General features: G+C 35.1%; 1 protein-coding gene across 5 annotated transcripts in view; it reads left to right on the plus strand.

Annotated features, from left to right (window-relative positions):
• The window catches only part of CHD9 (chromodomain helicase DNA binding protein 9), a 99447-nt gene that overhangs the window by 37263 nt on the left and 36637 nt on the right, over positions 1-25547 (plus strand). For 4 of the 5 annotated variants that reach the window (XM_085303849.1, XM_085303851.1, XM_085303850.1 and 1 more), the window contains exons 5-14: positions 3538-3875; positions 11091-11202; positions 15164-15310; positions 16763-16831; positions 16920-16975; positions 18378-18495; positions 19141-19227; positions 20618-20755; positions 22902-23023; positions 24703-24946. In XM_085303849.1, the coding sequence (XP_085159975.1) occupies positions 3538-3875; positions 11091-11202; positions 15164-15310; positions 16763-16831; positions 16920-16975; positions 18378-18495; positions 19141-19227; positions 20618-20755; positions 22902-23023; positions 24703-24946 (1431 nt within the window). Of the gene's footprint in view, positions 1-2463; positions 2693-3537; positions 3876-11090; positions 11203-15163; positions 15311-16762; positions 16832-16919; positions 16976-18377; positions 18496-19140; positions 19228-20617; positions 20756-22901; positions 23024-24702; positions 24947-25547 lie in introns of those variants that run through there. The other variant, XM_085303853.1, reaches the window with a different exon arrangement.

Raw genomic sequence — 25547 nt, forward strand, 5'->3', positions numbered from 1 at the left:
GCCCACAGGATTTTGAATAGCAGCAGGGGAACTGACTGGAGTCTTGTTAATTTCACTCTGCTGCTGCTTGGCAAGCTATTAGCAGCAGCAGATACCCTGGAGCTCTCCCTATGCAGGCTCAAGAAGACAACATTGTATTGGTTTACATTCAGTTATGTTTGGACGATTATATTATGAGGGGGAGGGGTATATGRGGTTAGCAAAGGCTTTGTCCTTTCTGTTGTAGATGCTATGCAGATGTTTTCCTTTGCAGTGTAAGGGTGTTTCTTTTAAATTTTTGCGTTTTGTAACATTGATGACTTTATGTAGGTTTCCTTAAAGCTTTAGTCTGGAATGACTGACTGGTACCTTCCTGCATTGTCATGTACGGCATTCCTATCTAGTTAGAAATATTACAGCAAAATTAAAAAGTGTCCTCTGTTTTCTAACAGAGTTTACTGTTTGTGAAGTGCAAGAGACATACTATAAACAGAAGTGATAGTATAGAGCAAGAAGCAGAAGGTCAAGCTTCAGGAATGAAAACATACAGTTTCCTAGTCCAGTGAACTCACAATTCTATGGTAATGAGGTAGTAAAAGTTATTCAGAAATGATTAAACTTGAGAGGCAGGTTTGAGCTCTTATGAAATGTATAAAAAGAAACTTTGTTTTGCAGTAACAACCTCTGAAAGGTTATTGCAAAAGATGTATGGAAAGGAAGTGCAAATTTCTTTTAAAAATCCTCTAACGTTACTAGCTTTCATAGCTTTTAGTTTAAAGCTAAAATTATATTGAGGATGAATTAGGAAATTTTTTATCTCAAAATATTTAAATAATACATTGTTTAGCATTTTTTCACTAACTTGTGAGATAATACCTCTAAAAGATAAATCACTACTATTTCTGTTACAGGTTGTATAACTACAATTTAGAAACATCTTGRCTGGTCTGAAAAAAATAACATTAAAGTTTAATAATTGTCCTTGTGTATTAAGCTGCATGGTTTCAGGAATAGCTTTGAATTTAAGTGATATTGTTTAGAAAATAATTCATTTAATATATCAGTACCACTAATATTTTAAATGGACAATGAAGTTCCTTCTGAAGTAAGTCTTAAAACTTAAAAGAGGTGAAAGCCTGATTAAGTGTAAGACCTAACTTTAAAATTCTCAAAATCTCTGCAATATTTTAAATTGTCAATGGAAAATCATACAATTTTTTTTAACTTATTTCACGATGCGTAGTAAGAAAAAAAACAAACCATATTCTGATCTGTCTTCATTCTTTGTGAATGGGCTTTGGAAAAAGATGCTACTGCCAGGGTATAGCTAACATGTGAAAGTTTGTTTTGTTTTTTTTACCTTTTAACAACTTTTCAAAAACCTGATACCTTCTTTTAGGTTTGCTTTGATACGTTAACAATACACTTTTAAAATTTTATCAAATATAAAATAACACTTCCAAATAATCTTGGAATGAACAGGATTTTATTACTTAGTCACGTTCCATTTAATTGAGGTCTATAGGTGTGGGGTGGGGGTGGAATAAAATCGATTTAAGAGAATTCTTCCATTTTCTGTAAGGAGCAGAGAAGTCTGTAATACAGTGTTTCTGATCACTGTTACTTGCTTACAGTCATAAATTCAGTATAAAACAGTAAAAGATATCTTGGAGCGCAAAATATGTTTGAGGCCACAGACCAAGGCRGGGGTGTGTGTATCGTCCTCCGGTTTAGATGAGGGAGCTATAAAGTTGCTGTGAATTAGGATACACAGAAATAGGTTAGTTCCCACGAATTTCAGCCGAGGTGAAGTGAAATGGCATTCGTGGTGTTACTGCAGGAGGTGGAAAAGTAAGAGTTAATCGCTGTACCACATGCAGGGAAGAGCAGCCCGTTGGGGGTTAAATTGCAGAGTCTAATGGAATAATAACTGGTAGCACCATCTGCTGGCCTACTTCCGCAGAAGGAGTCAGTATTTTTAACGACATCTCTAATATTCATGCTGATGCATTTTGATGCTTTGTGCATTCATTTCTTTCTGTGCTTTGTTGGAATCTGGCTATCTGCTTACAGCTATTGTTGAAATCCAGCTCTTTGCGGGAGGCAGGCAGTCTTTGTCGTACCTGAGCTGGACGATCAGTGGATGCATACTTGTCCGGGGAGAAAGATGTGGATAAATCACAATGTGTATTTGTGGAGGGTTGTGCATATCTTGGCTGCAGCTTGCTAAATAGGCCATTTAGCAATCTTCTTTCAATGCTTTTCTCTTGAGCACTGCCTGGGGTGCTGAAAAAGCAGAGGGCAAGCCTTTGTCTGACGCCAAAAATGTCTTCAGTGAAGAGGCCAAGAGGAAGGGTAAGTGAAAGCCTGAATGAGTGGGAGGAGGAGGGGTTCGTTGGGCTAAAAGGCTAATGGGATTGAATAACCTTCCTTATTACTGGCTGCTGCTGCGGGAGTCGTGCTGCATCGCCATCTTGAGCTTGTTGCTGTTTTCTCGAGTCTTGGTTATTTGTTATAGCCTGTAGGCCTTAAGGTGGCATTTTAGAGAGTGATCCTAAACCCTGCCTCTTTCCCAGTGCTGCAGCACTGCTATTAAGCCTGTGAGGCACGTATAGAAAATGTATCCAGTGAAGTGCACTGGATTTGGCCTGAAAATGTGTTTGGAAATTCCTGGTGGCTTTTCTTCATGCAGTAGTCAGAGACGCAGTTACGGGTGAGAACGTAACATAACTGTTATCTGCTGGGCTTTTTTTGTCTGTTTGAATAGGAAATTCTTTCCATTCCTCAAAGGGGAAGGGGGGAGGGGTGGAAAGCAAAAACATATCTTCTGGTCTGCTTAAAGAGAGACTGATAATTTGAATATTGAATTCTTAGTGTAAACAATTCTGCGTAGATGAAGCTGTGATTTAAAAACCCTAAAGTAAAAGAAAGAGTTACATTTTCTAACTAACATATTGAACTTTGTGTGGTTCTAAATAAAAAAAAATACTACTTTTGGATCTATTTACTAATATGCTGCGTAGCTTAGTTTTGTTTTTGTCTTGTTCTTAATCTTGATTTTGTTCAAGCGTCTGTTCTGGTTAGCACCGAGTTAGTCTTGCAGGTCTTATGTCTACTTTAAGGTATCTATGGCGCTGATGTCTTATCAAAAGAGGAATATTTATGCTGTTACCTCCGGTAGTTCTTTGCTTTTTCAGATTTTGAGAAAAATATTTATTGGAGATGTGTGTGAAATATATGGGAATGTTTAAGAATTGGTGACTGTAACCACAGAGGTGGAAAGAAGGGCAAGAAAATTTTAAAAAATGTATTTTAATGGTTTTTCAGTGTGTAGACTATTTTTTTTAAAACCCAACAATTGATGTACTTATTCTGAAACCCACGCTATTCTGTGGCAAAACAGAATCATTTTCCTTCTTTGTTGTGTCCTTGCATGAATCCCTGCCAGTTTGATTTTTTTTAATGCAATTCSAGATTAAAAGAACTTACACATATTCTAAAAGAATGTTAGTATTGTTAAAATAAGGGAATTCTGTTTACTTTTGTTTCTTATTGCAGCCTCCTTCCTCCAAAAAGGCCGATGGTTCAGGATCGTATACTAAGTTGCAGAATACCCAGGTGAGGGCAATGTCTGAAAAGAAGCAGAAGAGAAAAGCAGACTCTGAAAGTAAACAAGAGAAGGCAAATCGCATAATATCCGAAGCAATTGCAAAAGCAAAAGAGAGAGGGGAGAGAAACATTCCGCGAGTAATGAGTCCTGAAAACTTCCCCAGTGTTTCAGCTGAAGGAAAAGAGGAGAAGAAAGGAAGAAAAGTTAAATCAAAACCAAAGGACAAGGAGGGTAAAAAGGCAAAAACTGGTTCTTCATCCAAAATTAAAGAGAAAACGAAAATTGGGTAAGTAAATTAAAATGTCGTCTTATTTCTCCTCAGTTTGCAAACATTCTATTAGAATGAAAACTGCTTACTGGTAACAAAATGTTCTTCACTGCCTACAAAAAATTCTTTCTAATTAAGTCCATGTGTGGACTTTATTCAGGAACAAGAATGCTTTGTTTTCGCTTTAGATTAGATCATTTTAGGACTGTCCTTTGAAAAGAATAACTTTCATATTTTAAATTCATTGCCTGCATTACTCAGTACTTTGAAGCACAGACAATACCAAAGTATCCTTCAACTACAAGTCTAATCTGTTTTGAGTTTGAATCAAGTTTATCTGATACTATAAATGCTGTCTTTATCGATTCTGGCATATATCATCAATGCAGTATGTATGGTAAACTGCGTAGTAGGAAACTGGAGGTTTAATTAACTTTTGGGSAAGTGACTATTCATGTAGGTACCATGTATCAAAGCGTATATTGGAAAATTTTTATTCAAAGTGCTTTGTGTTCTTCAGTCCTATCAACTCAATCTGCCATCTTAAAAACTTCACAGACTCAGCTGGATTGGTACCTTGGTAAGGTGCCTCCAAAAAACTTGTGACATATTAGAGTGCTGCTAGGGATTCAGTAGATGGTACTCCTTCAGACCTCAGTGCTAATGCAGTTCTCCAGTGTAGCTTTAAAGGAAAGTATGTGATTTTTACCATGCTAAGTCTGTCAAGTAGGACTTGAAACAGAGATCTTAGCTATGATGTGATATTTATTTTTGGAATACTACACCCTTTCTGCAGTAACAGAAATATTAACTGGCATATCTGTCCCGAATTAAATGTCTCATACATATTTATATTCCTATTTTTTACGGAGTGAAAATGAATGTTCTTTTAATCAGTTCACTTCTCTGCAGTGTGGTTTGCAATTTTTCTAAATTTGTGCATTTCTTATGTATTGAGAAGTTATCCTATAGTATAAAGGTTATTACCATAAACTCTCATTAATTCTCAACCTGAAATTTCCTGGTCGTTATTTCTTTTCCTTCTAATTATGGCTTGACATGGGAATAATGTTTGTTACACTCCTTAACACTGCATAGTGCTTCCTGGGGTTTTTTCCTCCATCTGCTTGTCAAAACTGGGGTTTGGGATATTTACTTCCAAAGTTAATTTCACTTTCATGTTCCTAAATTGAACCATATTCTATTACAGGTGGACATTTTATATGTCTTTCTCATCTGGAAACTTAATACGCTGTTGTTTAGCTAGTATTAGTTTCTTGCTTGAAGTTTTATATGAATTGCTCGTAGTGTGCTTTTTATTCATTCTCCCAGATAATTAACAAAACCTTACAAGCTGCAATCCTTGTAGTACATTACATTGTTTTCATAACTTTTTTTTCTGTTTCAGAACAGTAAAAAATGAGTTGTTACCTTTGATATATACTTCTCAAGACAGTTTTCTGTCTTTATGAAACACTTAACTCTCCACAAGAATTTGGATTTATTTTCAAGATGCCACAAAGCAGAGTGAAGTTGCAAGGAGATAAGATGTTTCCCAAACTATATTTTTAAACATATTTGGGTTTGATCGAAAGTAACACTGAAGCTGATAGAGAGACTCCATGTAGCTGACTATGGTTAACCTTATTGAGTAAATTTGCATTGCTCTGTCCAGGTTTACCTCCCCATTAATTTACCTGTTCAGTCAGCCTGCGCCCCAATAGCACTCTGTTAACTCAGCCTGCTACCAAATAGTTCTATGAGTGTGTGTGGGACACATACCTAGGGGTTTACAAGTTACTAACAAGCAGTGGAGAGAGGTTTTTAGAACGACGTATTACAGATTCTAATTTCTGYAGATTTTGGTGGACAGTTGTAAATCTGATGTTTCCTGGCTCCCAGTTAATACACTTCTCTGTATTTGAGCAGCTTCATGTGGTGTTATAATTGCACTGTTTTTATTAATATATAAATAAAACGTGAAATGTGTAGCAAGGATATAATACAGCTGTTTTGAAGAGCAGTGAATTTAAAAAAAGCCCCCCCTACTTTTTTTTAAAAGAGTAATCCTGCTAGACTTTACTTGAAGTGCAAGTGGAGCTGTTGTTCCTATCTACAAATAATATTTGCTATGGAATGTCTACAGATAGCTTTTCAAAGATGGCTAAAAAATTGTAAGGTTACCAAAGTTCTTTTTACTAAAATCTACTTTATTTGAAGAAAAACAAAGTGAAATCAAGCTATAAATAATAAGAGTTTTAAAAGGCTAAGAAACTCTTCAAAAGCTTTATTCCTATGTTAGAATCTTATGCAAATATTCTTCAATGAATCTAAGTATGTTCTGTGAATTACTGTGTTGTCAAAATATAGTTAAGGTTTTGAATATGAGAGTTGTTGGCTTACATTGTTTTTCTCCATTATCTTAAAATAAAGCAAACCGATTGAATCATCATTTGGTTTAATGGTCAAATCTTGGGAGAAAGTTTTACCATGTTAAAATAACATCTGGAAAAGATATGAGTGCTTTGGGGAGGAAGGGGAAGGAGAGGAATAGCTATCCAACGTGAGCACGATTGTGCCTTCTCCAGTCTAGTACTCAAAAAATAAACTCTGGTTTAGCTTGTGGTCACAGGCTTTGCTAGGATCTTGCAAAGGTGCCGGTTGTGTGGCAGGTACACGTTGCTCTTGAGGGATACTTGCAGAGTGCCCGTTTCCCTGCTGGGGCTGGTGGCCGGCTGAGGCACTGGCCTGGCTGGTCTGGCAGAGCTGGAACCGCCACGCTACTCGCTGAACGTACCTTGATAAAGTTGTCCGGTAGCCATCAATAAAAAAATGTCCATAAAAATACAATGTAATACACTGCAACTTTTACGGAAATTGAGTAGCCCTCGTCTAGGATCAAAATAAGGTTCACTATTATGTGTTGTAATTTTGGAGACAGGATGATTTTAAACTTCTTTTATTCTTGCAACTTAACATAAGTTGGTGTGTCTTTTTAGGCTTCGTATTAACTGTTTATGTTTTCCTTAGTGATTCCTGAGAGATCTACATGTACTGTAAATGCTTACAGCTTGATTCTTTTCAGTTTATCATTGGCATGTATAAATTACAAGCAGCTACTTTCTAGACAGGCTACAGTTTTGTTCTGAAGGCAGGATGTGACCTATTGTCCAAAAAATAACACTTGCTAATTTCAGTCAGCTGATTTTGAACTGGATTCAATAACTAAAGTTGTTATGCCACAAGCACTGATGAGGATAAATGACTGAATTCTTACTACTAAGAATGTTTTAAGTGTATGACAAATTATTAAAAATAAAAGTATGTATAATGTATTTAGCATTACTAAATTATATAACCAGTTTATTTTATGCATTGGTTACTTATCAAGTTAGTTATTTACAATTAACATATTTTACAATTTTTATGAGGCTTGCAGACCCRCTTTCTATTCTGGATAACCCAGCATAGTGAATTTATGTTTAGGAATCTATTAAAATGCTTAACCTTTTTGCATAGAACTTGTRTCTATTTATGGGCTTTTCTAGTTGATTATAATTCCAGTTCTTCCATTTAAGGTGATGCATATTTAAACTAAAAAGTGTACTTTAATACAGCTTGATGTGAAGGATGGAAGAATTATGAATTCATGAACATTCTGTTGTTCAGAGAAGTAGATTGGCATTTAGTTTTTTATAATTCTCACTGTATTCCCACCTACTCAAACATATAATTAAATATCATGGCCCCAATGAAAAGCAGCCGCTCCACATTACTGATGTAAAGGACAATATCTGTAGATGACATTTAGGCCTTTTTCTTTACTTCCCTCTGTCCCCACTATGTAATTAAAAAAAAAGAAAAAAAAAAGAAAAAAAGGTTTACAGAAGTTCAATTCAGGGTGGTAGCCCTTTAAGTTCAAAACTATTTCCTGTTATGAGAAACACGCTGATTGTTCTATGTACAAAAAAGAACAACGGTGCCTCTTCTTTTAATTATTAGCCTTTAAATTATGTAGTACATGAATCCAGCAAGTCCTTTGTGATCCAGTGCACTACTCTAATGAGTAAATGTGACTGTAGCCTTGAAGTAGGTCTCAGTTATACCTTTTACAATACAGAGCGTCCTAGGGACCTAAGACCCTGACAGCAAATCTTTATATGATCACTCTTATGTATGATACTATTAAGATAGTTGGATCCTGTCTAAACTCTGTTAGCAACAGGAGCCATGTAAAAAAGCAAAGGATTCACGTGTTATGTTGGTTCTATATTATTTAAGGTTAAATGCAAGAGCTTTGAGTGAATTTCATGAGTAGCAGACGTTGTGAAGTGAATTAAAATCATGAGTTTGTTGATTATGTTCTTTGTCCAGTTATTTCAGTGAAGAGGTCGACAGGGAATAGTTACAGATCAGCACAACCTGTTGCACTTGCTTAATAACATATGGGCAAAATTTAGATGAGCGCATAAATTGTATATAAAATCCACTAGAGAGCACTTCATTTTGCCAAGGAAAACCCTGATCTTGTGAGTTATTGTGAGCTCGTACAATATTTCTTAATTCTTCATTCACTAGGTAGAATTTGTAAGTTAGATCTTGAATTCCGATGTATCTTTTTTAATAAATACTTAATTTTTGTAGCATTCTTGGTGGTAGCTTCTGTTCCATCAGATGTGGAATTGTTTTTTTCCCATTCTTTTACCTCAGGATCTGAGGTAAAGAGAAGTGGTTCTTATTTTCAGCTTTCCTCTCCATGCAGTCTGCTTTTCCATGTGCAACAATTTTTCTTTTTCCTTTTCTTTTTGTCAGATGCTCCCTTCCCCACTCTCCCGTTAGTAGTTGGGATGCTTTGTACTTTCTTTACTCTCATATAATGTATTCCTTACGTTTGCATCSCAGCCTTAGTTTTTATCAGAAGCTAAAGCGAGCCCTATTGCATACGCGTCCGCTGAGAGCGTTCAGTGCGATACCAGTGTCCGGCAGAGCTAGTCTCTCGCACTGTGCCCTACCGGAACCTTTCATTTCAGTTTTCAGGGCTTCCTATTCACTGTTCYGCTGGGTCCCCCGTTAAACGCGTGTGCGTTAATGCTTTTGTGTCGCCCTCTTCCCACGGGGCTCCCAGGAGGGTCCCGGAGCGTCTGTGCTAGGCGAGAGCAGGGGTGGGTCTAGCGCAGTGCCCCTTCTCCAGCAGCAGCCCCAAGGGGATGCGCTGGGAAGAGCACAGAAACAGGGCGCACGAGGTACTGCTGAAYGGTTTCCCAGCCGCCAAGCATGCGTCTCAGGAACTTCCTCAGACAGGTACAGCTTTATGAATTTACTAGCCTGGAGTAGCTTCCTGCCCGTAAACTTGTCAAGTTTCCCCTGTAATCTGTGGTAGAATTCAGCATCCGCAGCTCCCTCTTAGGCGCAGGTCAGAAGCTCAGGCGCCGTGAGCCTTGCCTGCATTAGACTCGGAAAAACGTAGCTGGTTGGTTAGATTAGCTGATGCGTATTCGTGATACACCTTTAAATTCTCTGAAGCAAACTGAGGGGGAAAAAATGGAAAAAGTGGACTGTCCAAGTCTATTATCAAAAAGAGGCATGTTTTTACAAATACCTGAAGTCAGTCTTCATCAGAGATTGAAAGCAAAAAGAAAAGAAATTACTTTTGAAGACAATAGGAAAACCGCTCTATTCGTTTTTGAAATTTTATTGACTGTGATTATGAAAAATGTTTTATAATTAATAATTAAACTGAGAACACCAAATAAAAAGTAGGGACTTGAGGACCATAACCCACTTTTGAGCAAGCAATCTCTCTTAAATACAGAATTATGATCCCTACTGCAAATTTCATTTTATGAAACTAAAAGGACATGAATAGAAGGGTTTTGTTTGGTTGGTTTTTACCTTTCTAAGGAACAAACTTCGGCTAAATATTGAGAACACATAGAAACATTAATTGCTTTTTAAAATGACTATTATCTTTTTAACCATGTTGTTTAAAAAACCTATAGTATTTTGGTAACTCAAGAGTTTCATTTTCTGTGTGGACTGTTAGTCTGGATGTAGTAAATATGTGGTACTTCTATTATTTGGACATTTTCCAAAGAGAAGCAAATGAGAGAAAAGTTTCAACCCATCTTCTCAGTGTCTTTTTTTTCAGGTGACCAATATGCTACAAGATGCTACTTTGACATAAAAAATAACATGTATTGTCATCATAAAAACTACTGTCTTGTATTTAATTTGCTGTTTATAATGGCAGAAGATATTTGGATGTCAGAGCAGTTAACCTCATTTTTTGGTTACACAAATCTGATGATTAGATGCTATGTAAAATATATATATATTAGGCCAGCCCTTTATCTGTGTTTCTGTTGGGTGGTTTGTAATTATTCTGTGATTATTCAGTGAAAACATATTTCAAGAGTAATATTTATTACATTTCAAAAATGAAAAAATATTTTGACATATTTTGACATTTTACTATAGTTGACATTAATGTTTTCACATATGGTAAAAAGAAATTAAACAGTATGATTTCCAGCATAACCTTTAAATTTGAACTAAGAAATAATCTGTACTTTTTCATTTTAATTTATCTAATTTATTCAGCACAAGATTGGCTCTGAGCAGATTCTGTGAGTTCTTAGAGATAAAATGACTGTGTATTGAGTATAACTTCTCTATTTGTTACATTTTAAAAATGAAGATTCTTGTAATTCCCTCAATTTAACTGCAGAATACAAAATTTGTAAGCTCAAATAAATCATGTGAGACATAGTTTTGAACAATATCACGCTCTTGACCACAGCTGAATTTTTAATGAGTAAAAATAAGATCTGTTATTTGCATTACATCTTGCTATCATCTTTTGCAGATGATATTCATACTAATTTTTATCTATGAAGTTATGTGTGTCATTGACTAGTTTAAATGTAGAATTTTGTATCTCCCTTATTTATTTATAGATTTGAAACAATTATGATACAAAGAACTTTGAAATAGTCAGATACCTATTACCTGTGGAGAATTTCAGTAGCAGTAGCAAAAAAAATACCAACTATTGTAAAGTTGTAGCTTTCTCTTTTATGAAATGCTTTTCATTTTTTGGACGGCAGAACTTTCTGTTTTTATTGCAAAAAGGAATAAGGAAATCACTAGTAGGTGTATTGTTTTTAATCTTAATTTTAAGTGAACTTCAATATACAGTGTTCACTTAAGATGTTTTGTTTGTTTTTTTAACAGAAAGCTAATCATCACTCTGGGTAAAAAGCAGAAAAGAAAAAATGAATCTTCAGACGAATTGTCTGATGCTAAGCAGACTCCGCAACGGTCATTGAAAGATGGAGACTCACAGGTAAGTAGCCAGAAATTTCCTCTCTTAAATTTGTGTGTGGTGTTATTTCTGCAGATTTTTTTGTCAGCTCTCCAAAATGGTTTATTCATTGTGACACAGTGACAGTTATTTACTCTATTTGGTTTTGCAGGTCTTGATTTTTAAGAATAAATGGCAGTAAAATAATTGAAATATGCTGTCTACCTATAGCAAGAGAAATCAGTGTGACTCTAGAAACTGGCCTGTATTCAAGTATTGCTAGTATTTATTTGTTTATTAAATTTCAACAATTTAGGGGACTGGGGAGTTTGGGCGGGAAGGTGGGTTTTCTGTTTCTGTTTTACAAATATCAAGCAGAACGCTTTCTTTGAAATTATCCGATAATACTCTGAATTAGGCTGTGTTGATAACAATGTGAAATTATTTCTGCAAATTGTAAGATTGCTTAACACTTAATGTTGCAAAGCAGCACATTGCTGAACTTTGGACCTTGAAGTTGCGTATTTTAAAGTTCTTTTACTTTCTTTACAACTTGCACAAATCTGTACAAATCTTGTACAACTGTACAAGATTATTTTGAGGCTTGTGGATATATGTACTGTTAAAAACCTTGTTACCTGTAACAATACAAACAAGGTAGACTCTTTGCTGGGAAGAATTTTAATAGACTGCTTTTATTATCAACTACTTTTTTCCTGTAGAAAATCAGAAAATCCTGCAATTTAGATTCCCTCTTTTGTAGCATCTTGGCAATAGCATATATATTGTACGTGATCCAGTAAATTGCAGTTCTAACTAGATGCTGAAGCGCTGCAGGTTATCTCTGGAAGGTGGACAGTTTTGCTCCGGAGAGACGGACAAACAAAATAATTACTTATTGGAAGCATCAAGATTTTCAAAGGGAACAGGCTATAGCAAGTAAAATGGATGTAGGTTCCAGTAAATGATGATGTTTTTAGTCACCAAATAATTTTAACCTACTCACAGATTGTTTGCATCTCTTGTATTTTATTATTGCTAATTGAAATTTAAAAAAAAMMAAAMMAAAAAAAAATTATTCACATAATAAAAATAAGGAATCGGAGCTCAGACGGCTATGGTTGATTTTCCCAGTAGTGCTTTTGTTTCTATTAAATAATATGATCTTAAATTAATAATAGCATACCTAATTACTTGCAAACATTATACGTGGAAAAATATGAACTATTTACAAGAAATGATAYACTGTTTATTTGTATGAAAGTAACAGAATTAAAACTTTCCTGTCTTAGGGCAAACTCATTAAAAGGAAGATTTCTTCCAGAAAATGTACAGATTTTTGTCTTCTGCAATTTTATCTGTAGAGATGAAATCAATATTCAAAATGAAGTGTTGTAGAATAAAAATTACTTGCATAATTTGATGACAATATTAGATAATATTTACAGGGATGATCTTTAGTGTTTTGGAGATGATAAAACTGGAAAAAAAAAGATCAGAAACCGTTTCTAGAATGGATTTTAATTTAATCAATAGTGTCTTAGGTAAAAGCTACCAATAAGGGAACACAAAATCAATTATTTCTCAGGGAATTTATCTTAATGTAGAAAGTCTACATAGTATTAATTGAAGAATCTGAAAGCAGGTTTGATGGTTCTGACATACTGCAACTTATCAATAGTGTTCTGTAACAGCAGACCATAAATTTAATGGCCAACGTATTGAGTCTTAATTAAGAGATTTTTTTTTTTTTTTTTTTTTTGGTAGTCCTATTCCAAGGGTCATCTGATAGACAGAAAGGAAGAAGCATCAAATCATGTGATGGTCCTGGCCTGAAGGGAGCAGAGGGTGGAGATAGTGTGGGGGACATGGACTAGATAAAAAATGCATTGCAGAATAGCATTGCACATTTTCTTTGAAATAGTTTGGGAGAAACAGAACTGGAAAGATATGTTGCTTTATTCCGTTCATTTTTCAAACACTTTCGTGGTGTTTTTCTTCTACTGCAAGTAGCTTCCTATTTCTAAGCTCTGGGGTTGGGGGCAATTTTAAGTCTTTTTTTTTTCATAATTCATTTGATATGACTAGTTTTTCAGTAAGTGTCTTCAAATAACCATTGATTTATTTGTTGGAAAAACGTGTGGTACTACTTAATTACATGCTTTAGAGCAGTTGTTTATGACTGTTTCTCAATTTAGGGAAACAGATCCCCCCCCCCAAAAAAAAAAAAAATAACCAAACAAACAAATCAGGTAATACATTAATATCTTAGAAAACATATGTCTGTTGAAGTTTTCTTAATTGCTTAATATATTATGAAAAGTAGTAGTGAGAAGGATTGAAAATGCTTCTTAATACCTCAGTGGGTTTTGCAAATTTCAACAAATATTTACTGAGTAAAAACCTGAATCTGGCTCTTAATCTTTCTTTTCCTACTCCATGTGTCTCTGTACATTGGTGGTGTTAGCAGGCATTCGTTTTGGAAACTTTCACTTTCTTTAGCAAGCTTCTGTTGATGTAACCGTAGTGTGATATTTTAGTATTTGCGTAAACTTCGTTTCTTTTTGCATTAAAAAAAACCCCACTTTTTATCAAAGAATAGCTAATCTGGCAGCATTATTGTAAAAGAAAGTGATTGAATAAGTATTGTCATTTTTACACTGTTCCGGCTTCTCTAGAAGAATGGTAATACTCATTCTTTGGTATTTTGCTATATTGAATGTACTGTACTATATCTCTATCATACTAAAACACTTCCAATGTATTTGTTAATTTTACCAGATGTCAGCCAGACTAAAGGTTGAATTTAACAGCCAGGARAAAAGTTCCTGTGCTACAGTCTTACCATTACTGTAAAATCTGCTATAGAAGCCAGTGGCCCTATAGGTATATGACAGAGTAGCTTTTTTTTTTTTTTTTTCCTCCAATTCAGTTTGTTTTTCTCTAACTTATAATACATTGCAATGAACAATGGCTAAATAAATAAACACTTTGGTGTGTAACTCAGTATAATGCATTTTGTTAATATCGGCCATTTTCTCTTTCGATGATTTTATTTCTGTGATGATCAGCTCTTAAAGAGGTTGCAATGTTTTCAAATTGTAGCTGGTTTTAGCTTAACTGACTCCTTTGACTCTGTAACTGTTGTTTATCTGGTGGATGGGTTTAGAAATCAGTCTTAAAATGGTTAAATATGTTATGTTTAACATCCTGGTGCTGAATGGTGAGAGGATGTGTGTAAACAACGTAAGTATTTGAAGCAGTGAGATGAGAAGAAATTTTTGTGTTCAAGAGGCAGGATATTTTTTTTTTTTTTTCCAAACTGGAGCTGCTTGTTCTCAGACTCTTGCAGAAACAACAGTGGGAGATCCAGAGAGATAAAAGCAAAGCAAGCAAAATGCTGCTTTTAAACAAGCCTGATTAAGGTAGAGGAGAATGTGTTGAACTGGAAATGTTTTTTTAAAAAAACAGTAAAATTTATTAGCAATCAAATCAGCATTTATCATGATCTAATAATTTCTTCCTATAATTTCTGAAAATTTTTGTAATATTTGTATGTGTTGTTTAATAAATATTTCAGCGTATTTTGTATCTTTTACTAATAGATTATTGGACAGTAAAACACTTTTACTATTTTCTACTACCTTATGAAATTATTTTGAAGTACTACTACCTTATGAAATTATTTTGAARTACTGATACTTTCTTAGAAGAGACCTGTTATTTTTCAGCCTTATTCGTCTACCCTGAAATATTACTCAGTGTTTGCTTTTGAGCTCTGAAAGCAAAGATTATCAAACATTTATTTGTAAAACCTAAGAAAAGTTAGTGATTTTATAGATTGAAACACTGTATTTGACTGCTTCCTCTGTGGTTCACATCCTTAACCTTTGATTTTAGATACAGCTAAAGTATTGCTTAAAAAATATCCCCAAACCTGCAGTTCATCTTAGGGGAGATTTTTGGTTAAAAAAAAAATCTATTTTTATTTTATTATATGCAGAAGAGAAGATCAAATCGTCAGGTTAAAAGGAAAAAGTATGCTGAAGAAGGAGAAGGAAAGCAATCAGAAGAGGAGGCTAAAGTTTCTGTAAAAATCAAAAAGAATTCTACTCCTTTACCCGCTGAACAGCCTTTACAATTATTTGTTGTAAGTAAAATCTGGCTTGCTCTGTAGTGGCAACTTTCCAGTGGTCTCAGTGAGTTTAATGAATAAAGCTCACAGTTTGGAAGGAAAACCTTATTAATACTAATCTGTAGYTTATTTGATGTGACATCTTGCCGAAGATCTTAAGAACTGGAAGTAAGGACTAATTACAGTGTTTTATGTTTGGTGTTTTTTTTCTTTTTTGGCTAAAAATTGTCAAATTAACTGAAGTCACAATTAAGGATAAGTATATTTTGAGGAATGTGTTGTGCTTTGTAGACATGTGAAAAGGCCATGTGTTAAATATATATTATTTTGACTTCTAGAAGTATAAAAGCGATAGAGCCTCTGCTTACTGAGACTGTAAAAGCATACTCCTGCCTTTTTCCCCCTCAGGTTCCCACTTCTGTTTTTAATTTGTGCCACCTCTGGTACTCAAACTTCTTGTTGAACCGTTCTAGGTAAATAAAGTAGCAGGAAAACAACAGCAAAAAAGCCTTCATGAAACAATTGTGAAGGAGTGCCAGAGCTGTAAGGGAGGGAGGAGGACAGCATGGTTGGAACGAGTCAGGCAGGAGGGAAGGTGACTTTTTACTGTAAGCAACATTTAAAGATTGGCTCATTAGCTCTGGAACCACAGTGCCAGTCCTGGCAGAGCTGAGTAATTCAGTAGCTGTTTCACACCAAAGCCCTGCTGGAATTTACAAGCATGACCCTTGTCTGCCCGATTCCCCAGTGTGTTTCTGTTTTCTGGGCTCAGAGGAGATCTATTAAATGGAGTTTGACACACACTGTATTGTTTTTCTTTTATTAATTTTTTAACCTGTCTGCCAGAGTCCTTATCTTTCCATCTCTGTGTAAAGAAATTCTGGATATGTCAGCTGCATTAGATCAACTGTTTAGGGCATACACAGTGTTTCTGGAAAGCATCAAAATCACTGCTGCTTGTATTATAAATGTGTTTGGCAAGTGAGTGTGGTGTCTGATGCTTTTTGGAAGTGCCAGACATTCTGAATTTTGACATGTATTTCTCTCTGGGTATGAATCTGGAAAATCCTCCTTTTAAGGTGGGCATATGAAAGCATCTAGCTTTAAAAAATATATACATATTTTTAAAAATCATCGAGAGAGAAATACTTTAGTATTTTTTTTTTTACACTAAGTAGTATTAATCAGGTATCAGTTGAATGAAATAAGTAATAATAGGTGTCTACTTCTTGTTTTCTTTCTTTTTTATTAAATAAAACTGATGAATCTATATCCAAGGTGGAATACGTATAATGTAACTTAATTTGTTTTGCTCCCGGGCTGATAATGTTATTGGTAGAAGTCAAGCTTGCCTTTATTGTTGATCTTTTAACAAACCACTTGTGCATGAAGGTTTTGAGGTTGATCGATTTGCAGGGTATCTTTACTGCTATTAATAAAGATGTCATTATTTTCCTTTGTTTATAGGAGAAYCCAAGTGAAGAAGATGCAGCAATTGTAGACAAAATCTTATCTTCTAGGATAATAAAGAAAGAAGTAAGTGAATGTCATAGGATAAAATTGCTTATTTGAAAGTGTGGTCTGTGTCCGTCATTTTACATATCCCTTGAAATTCCTTTCTTAGGTGTCTGCTGGAATGACAGTGGAAACAGAAGAGTTTTTTGTAAAGTACAAGAACTAGTAAGTATTGAGAAGTTTTCATTGAAAAAGTTGGTAACTTAAATGACAATGCCATATTCAAATTTTGTGTTATTTAAAGATTACTTATGACCAGATTTTGTCATCTTTGAGTTTTTTCTTTACATATTTAGTTTTGAATTTATTAAGAATCTGAATCATATTGTTAACCATTTACAAATTATCAATATGCTGAAGTGGAGGCTGACAAACTGACAGGTGTCACCAAAGAAGCACAATTTTTAGAGGATGTGTGTTCGTTAAATTCAACAAAGGATTTTTGCCTGAGATGAAGGTCTGTTTCGTGAATTGAAATTGAAGATATTTCATGAACATAGATTAGATTCGGTGTCGTGCATCTAGGAGATTGATGTGGGAGTCAGTATTACTGYTGTAAAAAGAACAACTTTTTCTATATTTTCTTCTTCTCCATTTCATACCCATCCTCCTGTTACTACTCAGCTCTTAGGGTTGCAAAGGCAAGCACGTTTAATTTTATATATGTGAGTAATTTCATTAGTTTTTTGATGATGGATGTAACTATTTTGGAGCCTCCAGTCCCACGTTTTTCCGGAGCATAAAGGAAAAGATTTTTTTTTTTTTTTTTAGCTCTTTTAAAGAGTCAAGTCATCTTCTGAGAGTCAGCTCTTCTGTATTTCTAGGGAAGAGTCCTATGTCTTTTGAGAATTAAGAACTGATGAAAATAGACTTCTGTCAAACCAACCTAAACTTCAGAAAGGTTTGCTTGGGGTACTGTGAGGTGGTGCAGCTACAACTGAAAAGCATGCTCATGCTTTCTTCCGTCTTTGCCTTTGCTCCTACRTGCCTCCCCACCACACAGTCTGACTGCATGAGCCTTCCTGATGTGGGCTCTAGTGCCCACCAACCTGATCATTTAGCTGATCAGCTGTATACTTGAGTGGGATCCACGAAGAGAGGAGTTCACATGTAGTACATGGAAAAGTCCAGTCCATTAAGTGCTTTGCATCTCTGAAAGATGTACTTAAGTGATTTTTTTCTGAATATATGGGTTTCTAATTTTTTTTTTTTTTTTGATACAAGTAAGGTAGCAGAATTAAAATTTGGTTAATGTAAGATCACTTTAAATGCACTTGCTTTTCTTCTCAGATCATTTGAAAGTAATCTGTGAATTCTTAGAATTCTCTGGATCCTAGGCCAAAAGTAACTACCTTACCTAGATATAGCGTGATTATTTAGAGGAGTAAATAGACTTAATAATTCAGTAATTTTAACATTTACAGTAAGATTTGTCTTAAATGATAAAATATTCTCTTATTTGAGTGAAATTCAGGTTTATAAACTGTATAGTTATAACTGTTTGCTAAAAACATATACTAAGCTTTTGCTTTCACTAATATATTAACCTTAATCTTTGTAATTTTAGCTCCTATCTCCACTGTGAATGGGCCACAGAACAACAGCTTTTAAAGGATAAAAGAATCCAACAGAAAATAAAGCGGTTCAAACTAAGGCAGGCGCAAAGAGCTCACTTTTTTGCAGATGTGAGTATGAAATATGCAGTTAAAAGAAACCTTTTTCCCTGTTAAGATTGTGATTAAGACTTCATTTTTAAATTGAATAACTGAATGTTGAGAAGTAAAATTTAGCCATCAGGRTTGGGTTTGGAGTTGTAGCAGGTGTGGGGAAACGCTGTTTGTTTTTTGTTTGTTTTTAACTCTTGAAGATAAATACAGTTTTAAGAGAAAGTCTTCTGCAGTCAATAAATTGACCTCACTTGCACAATTTAAAATACAGGATTCTTTGGTAACTAACTACTAGTGACCATGGAAAGACTTGGAAAAGGCTTTTCTTTCCTAAGATGGGAAAAGATAAGAGAAAAGATCATCTTAGTATGGGTAGTTTCTATACTGTACAGACTTCTAGACACAGCTGAATTATTGCACTTCCTCCCTCAATGACTCTACGTTTTCTGTTCTAGTGTCAGATCCCACTTCGATGATAGTTATCTTTATAAATGTGGTGATTTTATGATATGTGCAAAAGCCTCAATGGCTTCCAACTGACAMATTCATTTACAGCTAATCAGATTTTTGTGTACAGCAAAAAATGGGTATGCTAAGTCTCAGTGTATACCAATGTTTTTGGGTTCCCTGCTTGGAACTGATTTTATTAATTTTGCAATGCAGATGGAAGAAGAACCTTTTAATCCTGACTAYGTTGAAGTAGACCGAGTATTAGAAGTCTCTGTATGTGAAGACAAGGACACTGGTGAGGTAAATATATCTTAAAGCAAGTCAACCCTACACAGAGCTGCATCTTCTTAGGTAGTTGTATTTTTAGTGTATTTCAAAGTAAAACCTTAATGATTTTTGAATTTCAAAAGTTATTTTTAATGGGACATTGTAATTTCCTGTACTTATGATCTATTTTGAAATAGAAATCAGTGTGCAATGGCTTCCATTTTTATTAGTACTAGTATGTAATAGTAGCCAAAGGTTTGGTTTAATAATTGCCACATGAATTCAGACAAAAGACTGATACTATATGCTCTCCTGTTTTTCTGATGGTGACAAGCGGTCACTTGCTGAAGAAAGCACAAGAAGGCAAAGTATAAATGATGTCTTCAGTGACGATTCCCCCCTCTTCTCTAACTCTGTCCTCAGGCTTTTGGCAATCCTCAGGGATTTTGCTACCTACCAAAGGACCTTTCTCTCTGTTTATCAAATCTTTTTTGAACTTGATACTTCTCTTTTGGAAGACTATTAGAAAACAAAAGCATGAGATGAGAAAATTTTAAAAAYTATACATAAAACATAATCAAGCAAAATGATAATTCAGCAAGAGTCTGAGAAGCAAATAAAAACCAATGGGTTTGTTGATTAAGGCTCTTGAGATAGTTGTAATAACTAATTCTGTTCTGTTATGTAGCGAAATTGGCAAACTTTTAGCCAATGATTTCTGCATTAATCTTCAAAAGAGTGGATGGGAGTTAGAATTACTGCTCACTGTATGCAGCCCGTTTGTCATTACTACATTTTTAGAAAAAAGGGTCATTGACACAAACCTTCTCCTTATTTTTTTCATKAAGTATCACTTTAATTTAGCTTCTAAGGCTTTATTTGCTAAACTGATTTAAATCAGTAAATAAGCTCTATCTTTTTAGACTTTTTTTTCCAGATTTTCATATATGTGTCACAGCAGACCTGTAAAGCTTTCTGTTGTGCAAGATTTCTGTTTTAGGATCCTATGTAGCTGCGTTTTGAGAATGAAGGAAACATTCTAGGTAGCAGCTCTGTGGTTAGATTTTTCTGTTTCCACATACATGGTGACTGCAGTAATTTAACTTTCCTAAGACCAAAATTTAGTTAGGAGTGAGTGGAATCAAAACATGCTCTAGAAATTTCTCTTTGGCTCCAGGGGTCTACAAAAAATAGCTGAATATCAGAAGGCAAGGATAAGTACATAGAAAACACTGCACTGATTCTACCACAGAATCTGGGAACTGATAACCCACGCAAATTAGCACAGATTACCTTTAAACAACATCAAAAACCTGGTTTTGTTTCCAGTGGTTGTATGTAAATTAACTGCTCAAATAGAAGTCATATTAACAGTCTATATACTAAATTAAAAGCTGATAACATTCAGAATTTTTTCCTGCAGCCTGTTGTTTACTATTTAGTAAAATGGTGTTCGTTGCCATACGAAGACAGTACATGGGAGCTGAAAGAAGATGTAGATCAAGCAAAAATAGAAGAATTTGAACAGTTGCAAGCTTCCAGGCCTGACTCAAGAAGATTGGTAAAATTATACTTAATTTACTTGTCTGTCTTGGCAAATTGGATGCGCTTTTATCAACTTTAAATTCTTGTATTAAAACATAAGCTTTATTGACCATCTGTGGAAAGAATCTGTAAACTTTGTTACCTAGAGGAAAAAAGAATTCAAGTAGGCATAAATAAATATTTTCATTTGTTTTGTTACTTACTCTGTTAATTAAAAAGTCATTTTTTTCCTTTGGGGAGAAGTATGAAGTATTATGGCTTTCTTAGCTGTTGAGTGAGTGATGAGCAACACATTCTAATTGGCTATCACAAAATATAAACATCATTATGATGAGAGGAAAAGGGAATAAAATATAAGTGTTCTTTCTTCTCTATAGGGTTGTCCTGTGCTTCAGCACTGAAGGAAATTGGCAGAGAGCTGTCAAACAGATTCCATAATTACCTCCTGCTTTTATTTTTCTTCTTTTCATGAATGTCTAGCTAAAAGGAGGAAATATGTATAATGAGGAAATCTGTTTTATCATTAAATTATGAATCTTTGGTTTCATAGGGTGGGAGAAAAGAAAATAGTTCTATTTAAAGTTATCCTATTGCCACGGAGTAAGGCATATGTCCTGCGTGGTGTAGTGCAACACTTGTTCTAATTTATTTACCCTACAAAACTGAATATGCGCAGTATTTTAATTTATAGGCTTTGAGTTTTATTTTAATGCTTTCTCACCCATGGATAATTGTAGAAGTCATGTTTAGCCTCTAGATTATGTGCACTTTGTTTTTCTAATGTTTATTTAAAATGCTGCCATTTCAGCATATGAAGAGCTTTATACATCTGTGTTTGCCCTATTTGGCTTTGAAAGAAAACGATGATTAAAATAAAACTGTAAGACTGACAGCCATCTTAGCATCAGCAACAGGGGTTGTTTTTTTTTTTCTTTCTTTTATTTTATTTTCTTTTTTCTTCCCCAGGCTTCAGAAAGTACAAGGAAGTGTTTGCTGCCTGCAGCTCTGAGAGCTGGAGGTGGCTCTCAGTGGTGTGGGAAAGTGGCCAGATGGTTGCTTGTGGGTGAGGGAAAGAAGCTACAGCTGTTGGGGAAGGACAGTTACTGCAGCAGGCCGGGGTAGTGTCAGTTAATGCTGATGCTGGCCATAAAGAGATGCAGAATTCAGATCCAGAATTCAGACCTACCAAATTGGGCCACCTGAATTTKGGGTAAACATGAGCTTTTATAAACATTGAGTAATGTTGAGAGTACAGCGGATCAAAAAACTTTTTTTCTAAAASTATTTTGCTTGAATTTGTCAGTATATTCGGGTAGGAATGCAAAAGCTACCTGAAGACACTGTCTTCCCCTGGAGTCCTACCAAGCATCAATCAAAAAGTTCATGGTTTCTCTGCTATGTTGCCTGCTCAGCTTATTGCCAGCCTATTGAATCTCCAGGCTGGGGATCCAGTATATATACAGGCTCTCAGCTTTCCTTGAGCTCACGAGGAAGATCATATCTTGATTCTGTTACAGTCTTGTGTCATTCATGTCCTTCATATCATGAGCCTGTGTTTGCTGGTACTGTCCTTCATCTGATCCCGTGGTGAATTCAGGGAACTAAACCACCTGCAGATTCACTTTTTGTYGTCCTGATGTTAGTTTTCTGAATTGGCTAACTGAGGTCAGGTGAAAATCGGTCACCAGCACTGGGGCTGAAAGAAAGGGCCGGACTGCAGTAACCCAGCGTAGCTTGGCTCAGACCATTTCAGAAGGACAGCCTTAGAATACAGAGTTGCTTATACTTTTGGGATCCTGGTAATCTCAAGTGTTCGGGTGGCTGTGGTCTAAGGGCAGGCATCGCTCAGGCTTCCAAAGTGAGATGTTAAAGATTCTCAACACGTTCTCTGAAGACTCACTGTTGCATAAATGTTTCAGATTGCCAGAGTCAAGCTATTTATGCTTTTAGTTCTAGAAATCAGTTATTTTGTATTATTTATTTTCAAAATATTCATTTCTATAGACAATAAACTTCAGGTTTCCACACGTTAGTAAGTAATGTTAGCAGGGACTCCTTCCTATCTTTAAAATTGAATGATTACACTCAAGAACTAATAGGTAAAACTGTTTTGAAAAATAATTATTTGCAAACTTGCAAATATATTCATTTTTCCTTTAAAGGACCGACCACCTCCAAACTCCTGGAAGAAGATAGAACAGTCCAGGGAATATAAAAATGGCAATCAGCTCAGGGAATACCAACTGGAAGGACTTAACTGGCTGCTATTCAACTGGTACAATAGGTATATGCATGGAATATTTTTAATATAAATTTTAAGAATATGAAATTAATAAATATTTTTTAAAAATTATCTTAACCTTTCTCCATTTTACAAAGGTATAACTGGAAAAAAAWTTTTTTTGAAGTTTCTCTTCATTTGAGTGTACAACTGTATTTTACCAACAAGATTAACAAAAAACAAGCCTTAGAAGAATAAAACTAAGCTACCTGAAAACAATTTAATGGCTGAGAGGAAATTTAAACAAAAAATGAATTACGCAAAAAATAMACGCTTTTAGGAGATAAAGGATTTTTCCTCCTTGGAACAATTGAAAAATAATTGTTGTATGTGTTATTTTCTATCAGAATAATCAATGAAAAATTTTTGAAGATGTTTAAAATGATACTTTCACTGGTATACTTGCATCTTTCAAAATGATTTATAGAATTAAAATATATTTCAAATAAAGTTACTTGTTCTCACAAATAAGATGAGTAGGTAATTTTATTTCCTATATTATAAGCTAAATTAACTTTTGGTAATTAATGCTGTAATATGCTACCTAGAGTATAATCATTGTTTGGAAGATATCTTATCCATTTTTCAAGATRTTCCTCTCCCCTCAAAGTAAGAATTTTCCCTATATCTAATTCAGCTATCTACTCATGAATCTTTCTCCTTGTTTTATTTCCGAAGYATCAATTCCATTCTCTTTAGAGATTGCGTCAGTGAGCATACGGTTTAGACATATAGTTTCATGATCTGGAGGGGAAAAAAAATTCTCAGTTTGAGTCAAGGCCACAAAGATGATTCAGGAATTGGAGCATGACCCCTAAGGAGAGGCTGAGAGAGCTGGGAAGAGGCAGGCTCTTTCCAGTGGTGGCAGGTGACAGGATGAGAGGCAATAGATACAAATGGAAACACTGGAAATTCCACCTGAAAATAAGAAAATACTTTTCACTGTGGGGGATGGTCAAATGCTGGCATGGGCTGTCCAGAGAGGTTGTGGAGTCTCCATCCTTGGAGATGTTCAAAAGCCAACTGGACATGATCACAGGCAACTTGCTCCAGAGGCCCCTTCCAACCCCAACTGTTCTGTGATCCGGCTCACTGCATAGCTTTGTGAGCACCTCAGTGAATGTATGTGGTTGAGGGTGAGCACCTAGTGGTGCTTGGTGTAATAATTTGGTTATATATCTCTATCTCCATTTTGGAAAAAGAGTGGGTGAAACTTGGCAGTGGTGCTATGATGCACTCYGTTTGTGTGAATGTAGGTGGAACAATTTGCATCGCTTATACTGTGACTTTCATGGAATCTTCATTAGTTTCTAGCAGATTTTTCAAGGTGAATGTACATATAGGAAATCTTTGATTAAATTCATTTTCTTTATTTAGGGTAGACATATTCTCAAAAGAATAATTTTAGTGTGTTTTATTTAGGAGAACCCTATGGAACTTTCCTTTCTCAGGTTATGCAAGTGCTAAATACGATTAGAAACCGCTGTTTTTATGTACCAAGTATGTATTTTTACCATAAACGGGCAATACTTAGGAGCATCTTCTGCACTCCCACAGTTCTGACTATTGTTTTAAACTGGTATCTCTGAGCTTTGTTTTTTATAAATTTTCCATTTGAGTAACAGCTCTAATGACTATACTTTCTTTCTTCCTAATAACAAATAAATATATCTTACTTTCAGACGAAATTGCATTTTAGCGGATGAAATGGGTCTTGGCAAAACCATTCAGTCAATTACATTCCTCTATGAAATCCTCCTGTCTGGTATAAGAGGGCCTTTTCTGATCATAGCTCCGCTTTCCACTATAACAAACTGGGAAAGAGAATTTCGCACATGGACTGACCTCAATGTTGTAGTGTATCATGGAAGTATGATCAGCAGACAAATGATTCAGCAGTATGAAATGTACTTCAGGGACTCCCAGGTATTGTAATGTCACTTGCATCCACTGACTTACCCCCAAACTTGTTTCAGATGGTAATAATGAAAAGTACACTTTTCGTTGTCTGCATGTGTGTCTTGATGAAAGTCACTTTCCATACCGTTGTGTGTTTTGATCGTGTGTCAGTCTTTAACATGCTTAACGAATAAGCTGCGTGAAGTTGGTTGCAGCAAGATATGTGTTATTACAGTTTGCTGAGCAAGTTTGCAACTGAGTAGCATTGACTGTGACATTCATGTGCAGATTAAATTGTATGTGRTGTTGATTTTGGGCAATGAATTTGCAGAACAGTGAGAAAGACAATGTAGCCCATTAAGYGCTATGTTGCCTTTAGGTAGCTATTAATTTCCTTTCCCTGGAGTAAACTAACCTTGCTAGTGTTACAGTTTGCTTTTCTGGCTTAATTACTTTATATTAATTGAAATGAAAAAAAGATAAAGTCTTTCTAATAGGTTTTTTTTCCTGTTTTTTCTGGATAAGGAAGGAGGTTTTTCTAACCTGTCATGCTGTTTTACAAAATTTATAAGGCTATTTTTCTTTAAAAACTTAAAAACTTTCTCTTTTGAACAAATTCTTAAATATT

This window comes from Rhea americana, unplaced genomic scaffold, assembly GCF_003343005.1.
Source record: "Rhea americana isolate MKP2758 unplaced genomic scaffold, rheAme1 scaffold_20, whole genome shotgun sequence".
NCBI lineage: Eukaryota > Metazoa > Chordata > Aves > Rheiformes > Rheidae > Rhea > Rhea americana.